Below are 19,822 nucleotides of genomic sequence, written 5' to 3'. Positions count from 1 at the left end.
TCAGTGGTCATTTATACATGGCTACATACGTATTATGATTCTTCCAATTGTATAACAATACGTACCTACTGTTTACATAGGCTTATCATCTATTGATTGCTCGGTAATTAGTTCTTAAACAATGATTTTGTTGCACAAACTATTATCATTATCAAAAAATAACGTAATGTATTTCCAGTTATTTATATCACCTTTTTCCTCAATCGCTTCCATATCAGCAATTCAGCATAGTACAAATTGTTATTAGTAACATTAATGTGTATTTTTTATACTTCTAATATTAGCACGATGACGTGTTTATAAATTCTAATAATGTGAAGTTAATAATTACATGTCGCAGTTGGTTATTATAAGCGTGTGACCAAGAGGTATTATGTCCTAGGTCCTCGGCTATCATGTATCCATCAATAGATTCCATATCACGCACGGCGACACAATACAATCGCCTTAGTAATTAACATTTCTTTACCTTTAACATTAGTGTCTGTTTCTTCCGCGTTGACATGTTAATAAAATTGTGCGTCCTGGAGAGTGCGTTCCTTTAATCTTCTCCACTTCAATTTCCGAGTTTGGATGGGCGGAAATTGCGACTTTTATATTGTGACGTTTAAGGCTTTGAAAATAGGTTTAGTTATCTGTTTTGGATTACAAATTTTTTTTAATTACTTTTCTATGTTAGGTTATTTATAATACCTTTCATAATATTAATTATGGCTACACCGTTTTCTTCCAGTCTTACTAGTAAGTTTAACTTTTTCCGTTGCAAGAATTCTTGGATGGATTAAGAGTTTTAAGTATGTTAAATGAAAAATACTATGGAGACGTCAGTTTTTGACGTACTCGAGACGTTTACGACTCTACAGTAAAAGTAAATCAACATTACGGTCATATAAATCAACTTGAGGATGCCGTGTTAAATGATCTGCTCATTCAAATGTGCAAACCACCCCCAATTCATGTCAACATGAATTCATCTAAGAAAGCAATGTTGCAATTTGACATTTGCGCATATAAAAGTAAGTGCGCAATGCAAACAAATGTCAAATAGCAATATTGCTTTCTTAGATGAATTGCTTCGATGTGACCATTTTAAGCCCCCTGATGTTGTATGTACAACTGAATCATTCGATTCGTTTGTTGTTACTGTCGGAGAAGATATAGAGAAATGTAGAGAACTTACATAAAACAGTCTCTACATTCAGAGTGCAAATAGCAACCTATTTTAAAGAAAACAACACTAGCAAACACCACTTGAGATTGGTCTACAGGTTTTATAAGCAAGCGAGCAGTTGAATAAGGTCCGCGGAAAGGCGAGTACGCCAGTCGTCATCAGCGATAAGAGTAGGTGAACCGGTGAACGGGCGTTGGCTTGTCTGTCTGTCGGCCGCCAGTCAGCCCCGGCGCTCCGACCCGACACGGCGTGTGCGCATCCATGGCCCACTCTCGCTGCATGTCATACTTCACTTTTCTCTCGATTATTACGGAAAGTGTGCTCTTACCATCGTAATACCTAACGGTATACCGTACAAGTTTCCTAACTAATGTGTCAGTGATCACTACATTCAAGTGTCAAAATCACAATTGTACCGTTTATCTATGTGGGTAACGTGATAGTGTCGAGTGTGTTTTGTTTTCTATTTTATCATATTTAGCGGACGTTGTCCGTTACTGACGGTTCTCAGAAGGTTCGTAATTGGTTTTGGTGAATGAGTCAGCTAACAGGCGTCGGGATTGTCAACTTCGTCAACGTGCTGCCTACGATTTCTGAAGGTAAATCGACTCTTAACATCTGTTAAGTTCTACGTAACTTTATCGTTTTCGACCACAAATTCGAGCGTGTAATAAAAGTAATCTTCCCTTTGTTTCAGTCCAAATAGTGTATCTTCCTTAATAGAATTTAAACGAAACAAACCGTATTCATAACACGTTCAATAACTTTGAATTTGTATGCTCCATTGTTTAAAAACAATTATCGTACAATATCAAATTATAAACTATACTTGCTAGTACGTGATTTTCCGTCGGTCAGTTGGGTAACAAGTAGAATTAAGTGCACTTGATGTGATTCAAAACATATTGCATTTTATCTTGTTACGTATTAGAAACCAGAACCCTTGCATCACCTATTTTTAGTATCTTTTGAATCCTGCCGTTATTCGCTGTGTTCATTTTATAGATTTTTCTCTTATATATATTATAGTGTTCATTGTAGGTTAAGTCTCTAAATTCCTTTCTACGCCGGGCTTTTGCAAGCTGCAATGTAATGTGATTAGATTATCTCTTTTATGCCGTGGCTTTATTTAAATACATCTTTATTCCGTCCTCTTTAGAATTACAAAACAGCTTGTTCTGTAGTGCCATATCGAGCGCGGTTTTCTCGTCAACAGCAAAATATAAGTCACAAGTTCATCAAAACTTGTGTTCATGAAAGGCTACTTTTTGTCACAATTTTTTATTCGCTTCTAGTCTGTTTTCAAATCTAACGCTTTTTGTGTTTAGACGGCTAAAGACGTTAGTCTTTGTATTTTAAAATTACATTTATTTTCATAGCCATTATTCTTGGATTATTTAATTCTGATTTTATTTTGAATGCTAAATCTATTTTTCTTTTCCAATAACGCCTCAATTTCATTCGGTTATTGCTACTGTTGTGTTCTTTTATAGCGTCATATAGTTTTTGTTAGACAATAACAGATACTATGTAGGTACCTATGTGCCTTAATATTTTAGTATTTTATTTCAATATGTTCCTGACAGCATCGCACTAAAAATAAGTTATTGCAAGGAATGCTCATTAATATTCTTATGCAAAACCGAAAATAAGTTTTGATTAAAAACTACCTGGTCCATTCATCAGTGTAACATTATGCTGTCTTACTTAGTCATCTTGTCCGCGAAAGTTTACTTTCTTTTTTATTTCACAAACAGCTCCTCTCATTTAGGATTCGGACGGATGCAGAGAATTATGAAACTATTCATTTGACATCTCATAGAAGCAATTTGTTAACGTTGAAGTGTTTTTCGTGCACGTATACCAACTGTAAGGAAATTTACAATTTGCGATTGAGGAAACAGGAAATTGACTACCAGAAATCGTTTCGATTCGGACGATGTATTTAACATTCCTTGCGCTACCTGAATTTAATGTAGACAAAATATAATGTTTAGGGGCAGGTGCACAAAAGTTGAACAGATTATCAATTAGACCTTTAAAAAAACTTGTGGCCTTGGATCCATCCGCCAGATCAGATGGCATTCGACTCAGGCGCAGCAGGTGCGACCAGTCGGCGCCGGGGTCGACGCCCTGAACCAGCCAACGATTAATTCCTTTTTGTAAATTCAATCAGTATATATTTACTATTCTTAAAACTGTTGGGTTCGTACGTGTGTTCAAATTCCTGATAAACTTTGAGCGTTTTCGTGGTTGTGTCCCGAGTCAAACAAATATTTATATACTTACATTATTTGTCTTTATTCTCTTTGTGTATGTAAGCATGTATGTACGTAAATAACGAGTATGTTTTACTGTTTCTGGTATAAAGTGCACGTTCTTTTCAAGAACCTCGTCAACTCCCGATGGTTGCTAGTTTTTATCGCCCTTAATGATTGCCAACGTTAATATGTCGCCCAATTCACGTTCTGCCTCAGACCCATCATCTCTTCAGATGGATCAGTTTGTGCATCAAGTCTGACAAACGGTACACTGTTTAGAAATTGTATGCAAATTTCCTGAACCACCCTAATCGTGCATACATTTGAATTCGTTATCATTTACAATGGCCTGTAAAATGCTTATGACGTCCAGGAAATGATGACGTCCAGGAAATGCTACAATTCAGAAGTAAAATGTATTTCTGGTGTTTGGGTTTTATAAAAAGGAATAGGGAACCGATTGTAGAAGTTTGCTGACGTTGTTTTTATGCGGCAACTATTAACTTGATGACGCGCAAACGTCAACATTCATTCAACTGTCGCTGTGAATAAAAACGCACACCTGTGCCATTATATTAGGACCTTGGGTGACCGCGGTAGATCATGCTTGTGATGGCTGACGTGTGTAGAGATACGTAGAACCAGGAAGTTGTTCAGAGCAATTATAGGCAATTTTCAAGACGACAAAAACCTGTGTGCTTCCAGTCGTTTTTACAGTTAGGTCTGTTAACGTCCTCTTGGTATTTGCAAAGCGGGTTTTAATTGCACAGCATCTGACTAGGCAAATTAATAAAAACTTCCATAGAAGTCTACGTCGTATTTGCACATGGATTAAATTTAATATCCGCATCGCCTATAGGATAGTATCGAAGAGCTATTGAAAGTTTCCAACTTCATTCCATTACGTTCATCTAGTCCAATCCGACCGCAGATTTACGTGGCTTACGTAAAGTTGGGTCGAATTGGAGTACGCTTCTATTTTATTTGGTTAGGGAGACGTGAGATCAAGCACACAATTCGCCCGACCAATGCAGTAGGGAGACCTTGGCACTAAGCGTTACACCTAAGTTGCTTTTAGTTGGGTTTCATCGTAACAAGATTTAGAAAGTTATTCCTTTGTAAAGTCAGTGGAGTGCTTTTGTCTAATTTGTTCACCGAGTGGAACTAACGAAAATAGCATCGAGTCAGGTTATGAATAATATGGCAGTTCCAAAATCTATTATCCTAACGTTGAGCTCCATAGAGAGAACGGTTGGCTGGGCACGCGGCAGTCCAGCGGCCCCGCCTCGTCGGCCCGCCGGCGACTCCAAATGATATGGAACCATTGTATCGCCGCTATACCTCTACACATCTAGAGTCACAAGAACAAGCGCATTGCATTCAAGATAGTGCAGGCGCTTACTTCAATTGTGAAATGAAGATCGTGATTTGAGTTATGCTCTTGGAATTACTGTCTCAACACTACACAACGAAGACATTTTGACGTTTGCACATTAAAATTTTAAATTGAATCGAAACTATCATTACGAGTATCTTAATGGGTGAATTTAATATTGATGGAGACTAAATGGAATACTTTTGGTCTAAATTGGTATTCTACTGGAGGAAACGGAGGCAGACTAACGAGATTTTTTATTGCCGTATCACTTAAACTGCAATCAAGTCAACAATGAGCGATTCATTATAATAATTTCGCTCGCGTGGTAATTACAATCTTAGCAGCGACGCGGCCTATAAGCAAAACACGCGTGCTGTCTCGCTTTCTTCCCAATGTGAAACGTTCATCTTTGTTTTATCTTTTTTTATCTAATAAATAGCTTGATATTACCTCGCTCGCTGATATTATAACATTAGCTGTACTGATCATAGGATATGCAAGTTCTTATAAATTATTCTTATAATTACCGGTTAAATCGATCTACTGAAAATGGTAACCGCAAGCGGTGCAAGGACGGCTGCATAGTAGGGTGGTCCTTAAAATCGTAGATTGGAAATTTCAACCGGACACCCTGTAATATTGTTCTTATACACAAAAAAATGAACCCGTATTTTTTTATTTTTTTTTTAAATGGTATTTAGGGGTCGCTACTGGACTTTGAAAAATCAATATTTTGTCATTTTACGCCTGTAGTACTACTCAGGTTAAATAATATTGTAATACTTCTACGATCACGATAACAATATAATGAACGTTTAAAGAGAACTATGCACTCATTATCCTTCCCGTCTCCCCCTACCCCCTTCCCAATATCGCATTCAAGGCTAGCGCACTCGTCGCCAAACAGTGCCGAAATCGCTTCTAGAGGGGACGGACGCGCATGTTACCGTACGCACCTTGTTTACGAGTGTTTCGCTATTACATCATGGCATCGACTAGAAGTGGTTCTATATGTACAAGAAGTAAAACGGACGTGTGGTTAGTAGGACAAACTTTGCCTGCTTTGTTAGAGACAAAGCTTCCTTCGACCAAAGAAGTATTACAATTGTTTTTCTACCATAAAATCGAGAGAAAGCAAACCGTCCGTGCTTCTGCGGAGTTTACTGCTCTCGAAGTCTTGGCTGTATGGGAAAAAGCGAGCATACCTACTCGGAAAAAACAGCACGTGAAAGAAAAAATACTGAAACACTTTAATCAATGGCAATCTCTCAAAAAAAATAAGGAAAATAAGAAGAAGCGATCCGAATCAATGCAAGATAAAGAAAAAACATGGCAGATTACACTTGAAGAACTTTTTGACATAGCTCATGCTAATGCTTTGGAAACTATGAAAATCGAGGAAGATAAGAAGTTTTTGCTAGCTCAAAGACAGAATCGATCTGGAAAGATTGGAAAATTAGATAAAAAACATGCGAAGAAGGTGCTCGAAAAACAAGGCAGAACAGACCGATTAAAAAGCTTACAACAGCGAGAAGAGGAAGGACTGAAAAGATTAACTGAAAAATGTCTTCTAGCATCCTCATCCACGTCACCGTCTTTAATGGGCAGCAGCGAGGATGAGACTTGTGTCGTTTCACAAGAACCAGGTCCGTCTACTTCGGGAGCACCACCAGCAAAACGGTCCAGGAAAAATCTAATAGATCAGCGTTTAGCTGTAAGTCTCGATGTAGCCAAATTAAGTGATAGAAAAGCTGCTGTCGTCCTTACATCCGCACTGAAAAGTGCTAAATGCGATCCTGAAAAGTACAACATAAACAAGTCTTCCATTCGTCGTCAACGAATACAACATAGAGAGAAAATAGCGCAATGTTTAAAGTCCGAATTTAAGCCAGAAGTACCCCTCACCGCTCACTGGGATGGCAAAATGTGTGAAGATATCACTGGACACGAGGTTGTAGACCGATTACCAATATTAGTCTCGGGTCAGGGTGTCGACCAGCTTCTAGGTGTTCCCAAGCTTAGCCGCGGAACAGGTGAAGCTATTGCTACAGCTGTTTTTGAAACAATAATGTCATGGGATTTAAGCGAAAAAGTAAAGTGTATGAGTTTTGATACCACCGCATCGAACACTGGGCATAGAAATGGAGCATGCATACTTTTGGAACAAAAATTAGAAAAGGATTTACTCTGGCTGGCTTGCCGTCATCATATTTTAGAAATAATGCTAGAAGCCGTGGTTCTTCTAAGTTTAGGCCCGTCCAGTGGACCTGATATTCTAATATTTAAGCGATTCAAGAACAATTGGACAAATATTAAGCAAGAGCATTTCAAATCTGTATCTACTGACACTTCGTTGTTTAAAGATTGTGAAACCATATCGGATGACATCAATTCTTTCGCAAAAGAACAGTTAACGACATATCAGCCAAGGGATGATTATAAAGAACTATTGCAGCTGATTGTGATATTCTTGGGAGGTACGTTTGAAAAACCAATGACATTCAGAGCACCTGCCGGTTTACATAGAGCTCGCTGGATGGCGAAAGCAATTTATTCATTAAAAATTTTCTTATTTAGAGATCAATTCAGAATGTCCAAGAAAGAGCTGCAAGGTATAAAAGATATTTGCTTATTCACCGTAAGAATTTATGCAAAGTATTGGTACACGGCACCTTCTGCGGCATCTGCACCTGGAAATGATCTGCAACTTTTAAAAGATCTCAAAATGTATGAGAGGATCAATGAAAAAATATCAAAAGCTGCATTGAAAAAAATGATAGGCCAGTTATGGTATTTATCGGAAGAACTTGTAGGTTTCGCATTTTTCGACGACAAAATAGACATACAAACCAAAAAGAATATGGTAAAAGCACTGAACAATGAAGGTTTAGAGTACTGCCCTAAGCGAATAACCTTAGAGAGTGATGTGGTTCTCAACAAAAACCTTGAAGATTTCGTATCAAGTAACACATACAGATTTTTTCGCATAACTGGAATGTCGCCCGATTTTCTAAAGAATGAGGTGGATACATGGAATAACGACGATAGTTATATCAAAAATAAGGCAATAGTTCAGAACATGCGTGTTGTTAACGACATCGCAGAGCGAGGTGTGGCGCTCATGGAGGAGTATAATAAGTTACACACCACAAATGAAGACCAAAAACAATACCTGTTGTTATTGGTTAAAGACTATCGGAAGAAGTTTCCCGATACCAAGAAATCGACTTTATTGTCAACTTAATTATTAATTGTAATATTATTTAAGTTACTTGACCCCATTTTATGACTTTTTTGACAATTTCTAGATTGATTTTGGTATCAATAAAAAAATTTTTTGAAAGTATTTTATTTGTTATTATTCCGGATTTTCCTTGAGCGGTAGCGACCCCTAAAAGTTAAATAAAAAATCCGACAAAAATACCATGTTAATATTTTCTGTCATAGAATATAATAGGAGGGTGTCCACTAAATAATTCAAAAAAAAATTTTTTTTGGCCACTTAAGGACCACCCTACTGCATAGATTGTGTGAATTGTGTCGCAACGCATAAATACTTGTTTTCAATGCTCGAACTTGAATTCGCTGAGGTGCGAGTGATACATAATGGTTAATAAATCTTTAAAATTTACATTGTCAACGTTTTGAGTATTTTGAGGCTACGAAACGGAGTCAGTAGTATTTTCTTTCGCCGTCGTTTGCCTCATTGAGCTGTTTATTATGAACTACAACAATCGGTACCAGAGCGCGAGTGGCACAGCGGGTTAAATCCGCATTTACATTACAATTGTTCGCTTTGTGAGCAGGGTCACAGGTTCGAGGTCACGACTTGTGTGCACTCGGTTCTTGCTTCAATGAACGGTTGTTGCGTTTCGACCTGTCTTAGACGACTCTACGTTGCCTTTGTGCGCTCAATATTTTGATGAAGGGCCCTGATTGTTGAAGCGGAGTCTTATCTAGCTTTTGATAAGTTTGAAGTTCAAGTCAGGACTTTCTAAGGTCAGTGCAGAGCAGAAAAACTAGTTTATTGTAGCAACGAGTCGATTTTTTCCTTGCTGCATTCTTTATAGGTGTTTCACAAGAGCTTGTTGACCCTCAACATTCATGTTACCATTTCCATTGTTATACCAAAGACGAATTACGCGGTCTTTGACCGTAGACTCAACGCCATCTACATTCTTATCACATTCCGACCACTCCATGTAAATGTAATTCAGCCCACCAGTCTCATTGGAAACACCTGCAGCGCAATCAGAAATTAAAATTGAACTCGATTAATATTCCGCTAGCGTCTTCGAAACAGCCGGGTTTTCATTCCGTGTAAAATTGCTTTTTTTTTCTACTTTATTGTTGTAAGACTCTGTTTGTTGTCTCAGTGTGGGCGGGTCACCTTGCCCCAAAAGTCTACGAATGACAATTGTTTCAAAACTGTATACACTAGCCTTGTCTATTGTCGAAGCTGTATATTTTCTTGTTTCGCCTTGTTTCTGGAACAACTGGACTGGTATTGTGGAGTATAACCCTGCATGCCATTCCACGGGTCTCATTATATCGATTGTTTGGCACCATTGTTTTGACGTAATGACCTCGACATACCTCTTTCAGTGTAGGTAGACAGATGGCGTAAAATCCTAGACAGGATAGATCAGATACCTAAATGCTCACTGGTCAAAACTGATCATGTGGTCACATTTTGCTTTGAATCCAAAACAAGTCACAAACATGTCTATTTCAGCAACAATGGCATCAAATCGTAGCACATGAAAAGGTTATTCTTAGGTATCTCTTGATAAAAATACTTTCTATGAAATAAAACTTCAAAATACATATATAAGTAAATTCAAATAAAGCTCAGTAAATATAAGATAGTTAAAACCCTGTGCAAACAGCCTCGTTTGAGCACTCTTAAATAGACCTTGATGTGATAACTGTGTCATGTTGGGTAATTAAAAATAATCACTGGCTCATTTACAAATCATGTATTCTGATTTATTATTCACATGTTTCAATAAGCAGGATATGATGAGAAGAAAAATATATCCATTTTATTATTCATAGCCTCTTTGGAAATGGAGCGTGGAGTACAATGTTGTGGATTATAGGTAGTTGCTCTGATTGTTCCGGAAAAAACGTTCCCCTAACGGTCGCCTAACACACGTGTATATCGTAGCCTTACAGTGAAAATCATGTAAGCGCCTTTTTGAAAAATCACATTTACTAAACAAGATAAGGTGACGACATAGGCCTTCTTCATTTTGCGTCATTCTTCTTTGTACTTAGTTCTTTTTTAGAATCAAACGTTTTTCGTCTTCTACGTTCGTCATCGGGTCGTTGGTCTACTTGCTGACCATTTTCTAAGGTTTAGGTCTCTTATCTAATCATCACCTTTAGGTTTGTCCTCTCGAAATCAAATTTAACTATTTTTGCAATTCTTATTTTAGATGAGTTTCTTCCAAGCCCACCCTTCCACCCTTCCATGGTTCTTTATAATATGATTTATGATTATAACATAGCTTGATATACGTATACCTACGGCCAGTAATGTGATCTTCATTTAAAGAGCATGCTTGTATCCTTCAGTGCGAGCTATTAATAGTGAATCTTTATTTCAAACAAATAAGTACAATTTTTATTTACCAACTTGACCATAAATGATGACTCGTGGTCTGACTAACTCACTTGTACCACAAATCAACGTATCTTAAGATTCCATTTGAATGAGTAAGCAATTTGATCCAACTGGTCCTTCAATTATGCGTGAATTAACTGCAGAATACAATTTGTAATACAATTGCGCAAATCACACATTAATTGACCGAAGAATCATCAATCGTATTAGAATTTCCACGTCCAATCGATCATCAAATTGCCTTTTACTCTTTAATCAGTTGAAGTTAAAATGTCCTTGGTCATCGAAGATTTACTTACAATAAAATGGAAATGAAATTCCACAGAACACAACAAGGAGTACGGGAAATTTTAATGAAATGGGACACAGACAATAGACTGTTGTGCGATTTTATTATTATTATTACCTTTTATGCTGCCATTTTATCATACAATTTCAAACAATGCATGTATTTTTACATTGCATTTAAAATGATGTGACATGAACGGGATCTCGTCTACTTATTTGTTTCAGCTACTATCAAGTAGGATGAAACTTCAAAACTTTTCTCACACTCTGTAAAATGGTAGATACACCGCGGGTAGACAATGACTAATGTCAGTGTGTTAATGTCAGTCATTTAGACTGAGTAGGTTAGTCTGGGGAATTTCACGCGAAGTGCTCCCAAGGAATGCATCGTGAGTGAGGGAATAGTGCACATTCTTGGCTTCCGTTCAAACCTGCTTGCATCAGTGCACTGGCGCTAGTTCTGTCATCTAGTTTACCACATTGCTGACCAGTATATTACACTGTTCACAGTATATTCTGGCAGTTTGTTTAATATACAAGGTGTTTAGGAAGAGGTATGTTATAGCCAGTCTTTGTGGGTAATAAATGTCCGCTAAATATGTGGTGCTAAACGCGCGTGTTTCTTTATGTTTCACTCAGAGTTTGATAGTGTTTTCGCAGAAATGTGAATTCTGAATCTGACACAACATTAGTGTAGTTTGAAACTCGCAAATGGGAAAACGATTCAGGTTCGACAACAAAAGCTAAATCACCGCGATTGCTAGATTTAAACTTTCCAGTCGTAAAAATCTTTTCAAACTGGCGCTGCTTCAAATCACATAATGGCTTTCGAACTTTTTATGGACCACTTTACAAATTTGTGCGAATTGCTCGCAATATCGTTTATTGGTTCAAATGAGTATTGAAAGTACATAAATGCACCGGTTTGTTTGGCTGCGGTTAGCGCAATTGTGTGCAGTGGGCGGAATGGCACGCGGTGCGCGGGCGCAGCGCAACTCAGTGCACACTGTGCGCGTGCGCGCTGCGACATCACGCCGACGGCGCTTGCGGCAAGGTCGACGAACGACTTTCGCACGATCAGCTTCCAACTCTAACCTGCTGCGACCAGGTTTTTTTCTACAATAATAGTCAGCTATATCTTGTACTATCAATTATGCCACATCTTGAGAATCTGCCTGGGAACATTTTATTGTCTACTAATTTATTCACTGGTTGATTAGCCGCGGATGTGTGTTTGTAGTGTAGTTACTTGTGTATGGAGAAAGCCGGTAATAGGAATAACGCTTGCAGCCAACAAAGTTTACTTTATTATACCCTACCTCTTAAGTTATTTTTATGTTCCCAATACTTAACATAAACAACCTATATACGTCCCACATTTGGGCACAGGCCTCCCCTCAATCAATTGGAGTAAACACTATGGAGTATACTCCACAACGCTGCTTCATTGCGGGTTGGTTAATACTTAAATTTAAATAAAACCTATAACAGTCCGTTATCAATAAATGAAGCCAAACTGCAAACATTACTATCATATCAGCCCAAAGTTAGTCAACATTTTTACATAATACCTAATATGAAGCCGTGGGCGTAGGTAGGTGTTACAACATGAATACGTGTATCATTTTCTTCGTAACTGCAATATAAATATAAAAACATCGTCATGGGGCTGCGTAGGTGTTATCTTAGCGCCCACGACTGTCTCTATTGTGTCAAAAGCTCAGTTCTCAGCGCCTTTTACGGCAATATGCCAACTGATAACTCCTCGCCTTTTGACATTGCAATCACCAGATAATTTATAGACCAACGGCATTGCTTATAAACGCACAAGAGTAGTAGCACCACATATCACGCTGGTCTAACAGAAAGCTCAGTGAGGTGCGAGTATTTAGTTCATCTTCTATTGGGATATAGTCGTGAGGTTATGTTGTGTTATAGTATGCCTAATATCTAATAAAATTCCGAAGACTGGTTAAATTTTTTTCATCATAGCCAATCTCGTTGGGAAATATCCTCACACATCTTCTATCCTGTGGGTTGTGTAGTGGATTACGAGGCTCATCAACCCTGGTGTCAGGGTTATTATTGTGCCGCCAAAGTCCCCTGACGTGGCTCGCACATTATCTAGCGGAAAATACTTTTCCAATTTTCAAGAGAAAAATCAATAGCAGTTCTATTTAACTGAAAGCAGCTGTTCCTATTAAAGGCATTCTTTCAGTGAGTTCGAGGAGAATGTGTTGATTTGTCGCAGTTTTGATATATTTGTTGGGATTGCAGCGCCGGCCGGGCGTGGGTGCCGGAATGAGTTCATTGGACAATCCCGGCATGCGGAAATGTTTTCCAGTTTATATCTTCATAACTTCACTCGCGTTTAACGGTTTCGACCTTTTGTCAAACACGAACGCGCGAGTGTTCTGCCCTATCGGATGCCAAACAAAAAGATTCCAATTCACGATTTACGAGCGCTTTAGAAACTATAATTCAAGTTTTTCTAGGTATTTTAATCTTTCAAATAGATGATTTTTAAGGCACTTAGTGGCATGTAATGGTAGCTTTACGAGTTTCTCAGGTAAACACTATGTAAATTATTCATCATTATTGTCCTCCACATACGTTTATTTTGTATATTGAGTCATAATTCCCTATAATTTAGTAAATCCAAGACGCAAATATGTCTATTTACTGCTTACAAATACAGTTAAGTCTAATATACTACAGAAATATTTGATACGGATTGTCGTGGGCGAAAAAAAATGTTAGCCGCTTGCCAAAATATTTTTTTTATTAAGTAACTGTACCTGTCATAACAACAGGATAAGTGTCTGACCTAATTCTATGCAGCAAGGATGCTGCGGTAACTCACACCACCACGCTGCGGTAGATTTATGAATCGTAAATTCCTGTATAAACTGCCTTAACCGAAACGTTTTGTGAGCTTTACATCATTAATAACGGATAACAGTCTTGAATTGGCAGCTGAAACGATCCCGTTAAGTGAGATACGATATTGAGATGAGGGCCGATCTTTAGGGACGCCTGTATCTTATTTATGAGCAAAATTCACGTACGCATTAATATGTCCTACGAAACTATCTTACGTGTAATGTGACCTACGTTGTTTAAAAATATCTCCTTTATTTCAACAGCGGTAATTTCTATTCATTAGATAGCGAACACTTTGATTTGATAAAGTTTTGAAATGACATTCGGTTCTTACATGTCTCTTATCTGAAGTTGCAGACAGATGATAGCAATGGTAATGAAAATAGATTACGTATAATTTATCGATCGTATTACTCTATGTTTGCGCTTTGTAATAAGTGTTACCTAATGGGTAACTTGCTCGTTATAATAACGCGTTGTCGTTATGTAATATTGTTCCCATCCTGTCGCTTTCCAGATTAGATAGCGTTGACAGTTAGTGTTTGTCCATGGTGGTCGTGTTTGTGAAGGCTCATGGTTGTTGACTGACGCCGAAACTGGCGCCGAATTCATACAACCTCCTATACTGAACCTTATCACTACGATAACACGACATAAATCTACACACCTCTGTCGATGTACTCGATCTAAACCTTATCGTTTGTGTGGGACAGGTAAAACTCTAGTCCCACATGTGCAAACACATGTAATGAATTTATTCAATTATGCGTCCCGTACCCTTTGCGTGTGTAGAGAAGATTAATTTAACGGTATACATGCTTCTGTTACTCACGCACTTCTGCTGGTTTTCCGGTTCCAGTAGGTACCTCCGGATAAGCCATGAAACTGAGAGATTTTGATTATAAGTAGCCGAAGAACTTGTAAACGGCTAATTCGTTTTGTAGGTCAGTGCAATCAGATTGGATGCAGTTCCGTCTCGGTGATGACCCGACTGAATGGCTGCGGACTGCGGCTTCTTATATTGGGACGGGTGCCAACTGCCAAGCGGTTGAAGGAAACCAGATATTTAATTTTCAAATTTACTGCTTTCTCAGAACGTCAGATTAATGAAGCTTCTTATTTTAAGCCCCTGATAAACTGGCGTCGCGGGAATTAATAAGTCGTAAAAAGTGTTTATTGATTGCCTCAGCTGGCCCTGGTTTGTTACCGAGCGTCACTGTAACTTAAACCAGGACTTGCCTTGGCTTCCGAATTGATCCGCTTAACTCTAATAAATTATTATAATGTCGCTCGTTCCCGGCCTTGTAAAATTTGACTATACAATGTTGACATTGTAAGTATTCTTCTTCTTATTGTAGGTATTGTAACTGATATAAGATTATTGTTTCAGAATGACCCCTCTGTGTGTTAACAATTCAAAGAGACCATAAAATGCAAACTATGTGGCACCATGTGTATGTTTTCCCTGGACCATACTAACACGGGTTTGGCAGTAAAGTTACTCCATAGTGTAAAACCTGCAGGTTTATTTTGAAGCTATAAACAAACTGGAATCCATTAAGCAAATTTTTTTATACGTAAACCAATAAGTTTACGGCTCAAATTACAATATTTTAGCAACGGTTGAATGCTTATTGGAAATCAACTGATTATACTAATGGATGTGTCTAGACTCAGCGACTAAAGGGTTGAATGAAAGCATCGGTGTAGATTTATCTTGCTTATCTACGCAAACCGCAGTGTAAAATATAGTAGTGATGATTCTTCAGCTGAGATTATTCGTTGTTTTTCCTTTGAATTCTGATACTGTTTGAACTCAGATATCATCATAATATATCTTAACTATGTTATTGGCAGGGATCGTGGTGAGGAAATCTGCCAGCCCCTTAGATGTTCTGGGATATTAACATCAAACGGATTATTTTCTATTTCTGTTCCAATACACTCCACTTTTTACTGGATTGATGTTCTGCTTTTATGTTCTCCTGTTTCGCGGTGCTTAAATGTACCAATTCAGAGTATAAAACGTGTGTCCAATATGCTAAATGCAGCTGCGGATTTGTGAATATTTGGCAAGCTCTGATTCCGTAAACACTCAATAAATCTATCGACGTGTTTCCTCCTTTTAGTGTTTGCATGCCGGCATGGCGATTCGATGTGATTCCTTACACTTACTGTTGGCATGTGGTTATTACCCTGTTAGTCACGTTCCAACGTAATTAGTTTGGTAATTATTGGTTATAGCATGTTCCTTTTTCATAACACGCTACTTTAATTTATTTTAGCTTTGGCAAAATCCTACTTATTTGTATTTCTTATGCCCAATTTGATGAATTAACCGGATGTAAATTTTTTTTTACGACATTTTTAATTGAAATTGAAGAATTGAGTAATATGATTGTTGCTCGGACCATCTCATTGATTGATGCAACAACATTCATTAGAATTAGATAATATTAAGGATAAACATCTATTGTCTAATCATGATAATCATAACATTGATGAACCAACTAAATAAACAGATATTAGTAAGTCGTTCACAAACAAACATCGCCTGATAACCTATAATTTAACTGCCAAACAACATAGATGAGTTAGTAGGTATATACCACTTCTCAAAGCAATACATAGCACCTATCTTGCAAACCTAGTGATGTTACCAGTTCAGATATGAAACTCATGGATTCGAATTGAATCTGCTCCAATCCGTTCAAATCGGCTTCCAAAATTCTGTTATTTTATATCCAACTACATCCAAACAAAATCAATTTGTTCGCGTAACCTAGATTATCAATATTGGCTTGGACACCTTTTTTGGTGTTTGACTCATAAATTCTATTGCTGTGGGGAGGCTTTATTTTACTTTTTACTTTTAAATCATCATCATCATCAGCCGTACGACGCCCACTGCTGGGCCTATGCCCTATGCCTCCCCCAAGGATCTCCACTTTTAAATAGTTAGAATCTATTCCTGTCTCTATGTAAACCTGTCGACTTGAGTTACTTGAGTCAACAAAATATCGGTCTCGATACATCACTTACTGGTTCTAAGTTAATTAGAAGGTTGAATTTTCGCGTGCACGCGATCACCTGTTAAGGCGAACGGTATTAGACTATGTTACGGTATTGGTATACTGCTGTTGTTATATTTTGAGAAGCCTAAATAAATACAAAAAAGAGGGGAAACTGTAGGTGAAAGCTTACATATGTTTCGTCTCTATAGACGACGACGTCTTTTTAGGGTTCCGAACCGCGACAAAATAGGTTTAGTTATCTGAAAATTCTTGAAAGCGAAAGTTGCGTCTTAAAAATTATTTGATTTACTTCTTTCTTCTAATTGTTATTCTAAGCTTAATACAAAGGCGCTTTCTTTTAGGTATACATATCTAATGTCTTTTATATATTCTACCGTCGGTACAACGGGGGTTAGCGTGACTGCGACTTATAACTCCTGTAATTAATTACCATCCTCACCGCAACACTTGTTACTTCCAGTAATGCCAGTAAGCCTCGACGGCTTATTAACTCATTGTGCTAATAATATACACGTAAATAATGTACGTAGGTACTTGGATAGGAATATTGAAATGATTTTGAATATCGTCTTATTCAGTTAAGATAATTTAAACAGTATCTCTTTGCGGCACCTTTTTCCATGAGCAAAATGATTATTTGATTTGAATTCAAGATGTTTGAAACTTGTATCATATTGATTTGTTTATCTTCTGATGTCGACATGTTTAAGAGTTTTGTTAATACTGAATTTGTTGAAAATCGGGTTACTTGTAAAACTGCTACAAATTCTTCTTGTTTTCCGGACTATATGTAATATTAATTTATAGACTGCGATTGGATGTTCAAGTTTTTGATCAATCTTCCTTATAGGTGTAAGTTTTTACTTGTAATATCACATTGTTTAGATATTACCCGTGTTAACTAAAATAATTTGGTTTTCACAAATTACCAGCGTATTCCACAAAAAATGTTTCATTACCGGGTTATGCTGACGCAATACAGATGAACCGACGACATTTTACGATTGTCATAAAACTGCGTTGGTGTGAAATAATTCATTTAGCACTTAATTTTTCGCATTAAATTCTTTTTTATGGTTACTTTTGACGCAGCCGGAAGAAAATGGATTGTGAAGTATACAAATCTTAATTATTCTTTCTCGTTGTGAACGCTGTTACGCGTATATAAAATAGGAATGTCACAAAAAATATCCAAATATAAATATGTAAAATTTTATTTGTCTATAATAGTTACAATTTGATTTTGTACATTTCAAACCACCTTCCGTTCTACAATGTCTAATTATTATTCGCAATTTAAATCAATTTGTTACAAGAAAACCTTCAGTGACAATTAATCTATTATTTAATCATTAAACTTGATTGCAACTCTTTGTAATGATTTCAGTTAGCAAGCGTTCTAATTGCCTATTTATAATTACGGTTAAATGGTGACCTATTAGTTTATATCGTAGACTTGATATTGTTTTATTAATAACGTCTGCTATCTATGACACCAAAATGTCGGTGTTTTGCTGATAGTGTACTGTAGCGAGGATGATGAATTTGGTATTTTGTTATTTGTTTGCTGATCTACTTAGTATGCGTTGAATCTTTTTTGGATGTTTATTAGCCATATTTATATTTCTACCAGCTACAACTCGTATCTTTATTCTTTCGAAGTTTTGCTTGAGATTAGATTTTTCTCATATCGCAAAACTTTTTTTTTTGCCCAATTGGGAATATACTCATAAGCTTATGTTATGAAACTTATGATTAATATAACTGAATTTGTGTGTTTTAGTATCGCTCTTATGTGGAAGTATAAACCTATTTATTTTATTGTAGTATAATTATGTGCATGATTTATAATTTAATGTGTGCCTATTATAATTATCTACATGTTCTAAAAATATATTTTCTTTGTTCTCAGGCGTGACAATGAGAGAGAAAAGGGGAGGCGCTATGAGCAAAATGCAAAAGCTCAGAAAGCGCCTGTCCCTTAGTTTCGGTAGACTATGTGAGTATTCATTATAAAACCCATTTATATACCTATAACATACAGGCAAATTAATGCTTAAAAATCTAGCAAAACAACCCCACCGGAAAAACCACAAACCTTTCACAGGTGGCTCTTGGAATACTATACCTATTCCGTGTCATATAACATTCTTTACCTGAAAGAAAAGTGTCCACTATTCATGCTAGTAATTGGCATTTTTTTCTGTGTTATATGAACAAATGGACAACAAATAATTTGCTAAGACGGCTTATCCAGAATATATTGGTGAATTCTTTCACCGTGTTGGTTTAAAGAGACTCGAATCGAATGAACCATAATTATGTACCTTACCTATCTAAATCTATGGATTTACTGACTCGTGAACAGTTGTCAAGTTTTGTTCAGTAATATTCCAATTCGTCGTATTCTATTTGGTTCATTTACCTAATAAAATATGTATTCGTTCAAGTCAATAAAATGTCGTGATTGTGTTTAATATATTTAAATAACAACAACAAATAATATTTGCACATGACGTTTTTGGCAACTATTAAAATTTACCTCTAATAAGATTGATCTAAATTTTACCTTCACGACTGTTTAGGCACTATATTGTCACTTCATGATTATGTGGTTTACATTGATTTTAACACTTGTACGTAATTTTGCTTTTAGCACATTTGTGAAAAATTTTATTGTAAATATCAACTTGACAAGTTGATCTCATTATGAAATAGCAAAGTTCATCTACTAAAATGTTTCTTATCCATGGGCAGTGTTTCCGACATGGATTACGTAGATGTCTCTGAGAGTTCGCTTGCTTTCATTTTATACTTTACATAATGTGATTGTTTCCTCTTATCTTCTATCTTGAATTTCGAGCGCAGTATAGTTCTGCATTGCAGCGGCTTATTCCGAACATTGAAATTTCCAACTTTAGCTAAATTCGTACTTATATCCAAATCCTTTAGTAAATCCTGGCTATAATCCTTATTACATAGTTCTAGTTCTGAAACTAAATATTGACAACTATGTAGCAAGTGTGTGGTGTTGGAGGAGGATGGAAAGAATAAGTTGGACAGAAAGGGTTACAAATGAGGAAGTGCTAGTAAGAGTAAGGGAAAAGAGACAAATACTGAGAATTATTGAGGACAGAAGAGGCAAGATGATTGGACACCTAATAAGACACGACGAAT

General features: G+C 36.9%; 2 protein-coding genes across 4 annotated transcripts in view; one reads left to right on the top strand and one right to left on the bottom strand.

Moving 5' to 3' along the window:
• LOC126372549 (15-hydroxyprostaglandin dehydrogenase [NAD(+)]-like) overlaps positions 1–19,822 on the bottom strand; it is a 349,480-nt gene that overhangs the window by 18,794 nt on the left and 310,864 nt on the right. The gene's annotated exons all lie outside the window — the stretch shown is intronic.
• LOC126372482 (cyclin-dependent kinase 14) overlaps positions 1–19,822 on the top strand; it is a 77,718-nt gene that overhangs the window by 12,086 nt on the left and 45,810 nt on the right. For 2 of the 3 annotated variants that reach the window (XM_050018275.1, XM_050018277.1), the window contains exon 2: positions 18,558–18,644. In XM_050018275.1, coding sequence (XP_049874232.1) covers positions 18,558–18,644 — 87 coding nt within the window. Of the gene's footprint in view, positions 1–1,298; positions 1,771–18,557; positions 18,645–19,822 lie in introns of those variants that run through there. The other variant, XM_050018276.1, reaches the window with a different exon arrangement.

The sequence above is a fragment of the Pectinophora gossypiella genome, chromosome 14 (genome assembly GCF_024362695.1).
Source record: "Pectinophora gossypiella chromosome 14, ilPecGoss1.1, whole genome shotgun sequence".
Lineage (NCBI taxonomy): Eukaryota > Metazoa > Arthropoda > Insecta > Lepidoptera > Gelechiidae > Pectinophora > Pectinophora gossypiella.
This window is presented reverse-complemented; position numbering and strand designations above follow the sequence as displayed.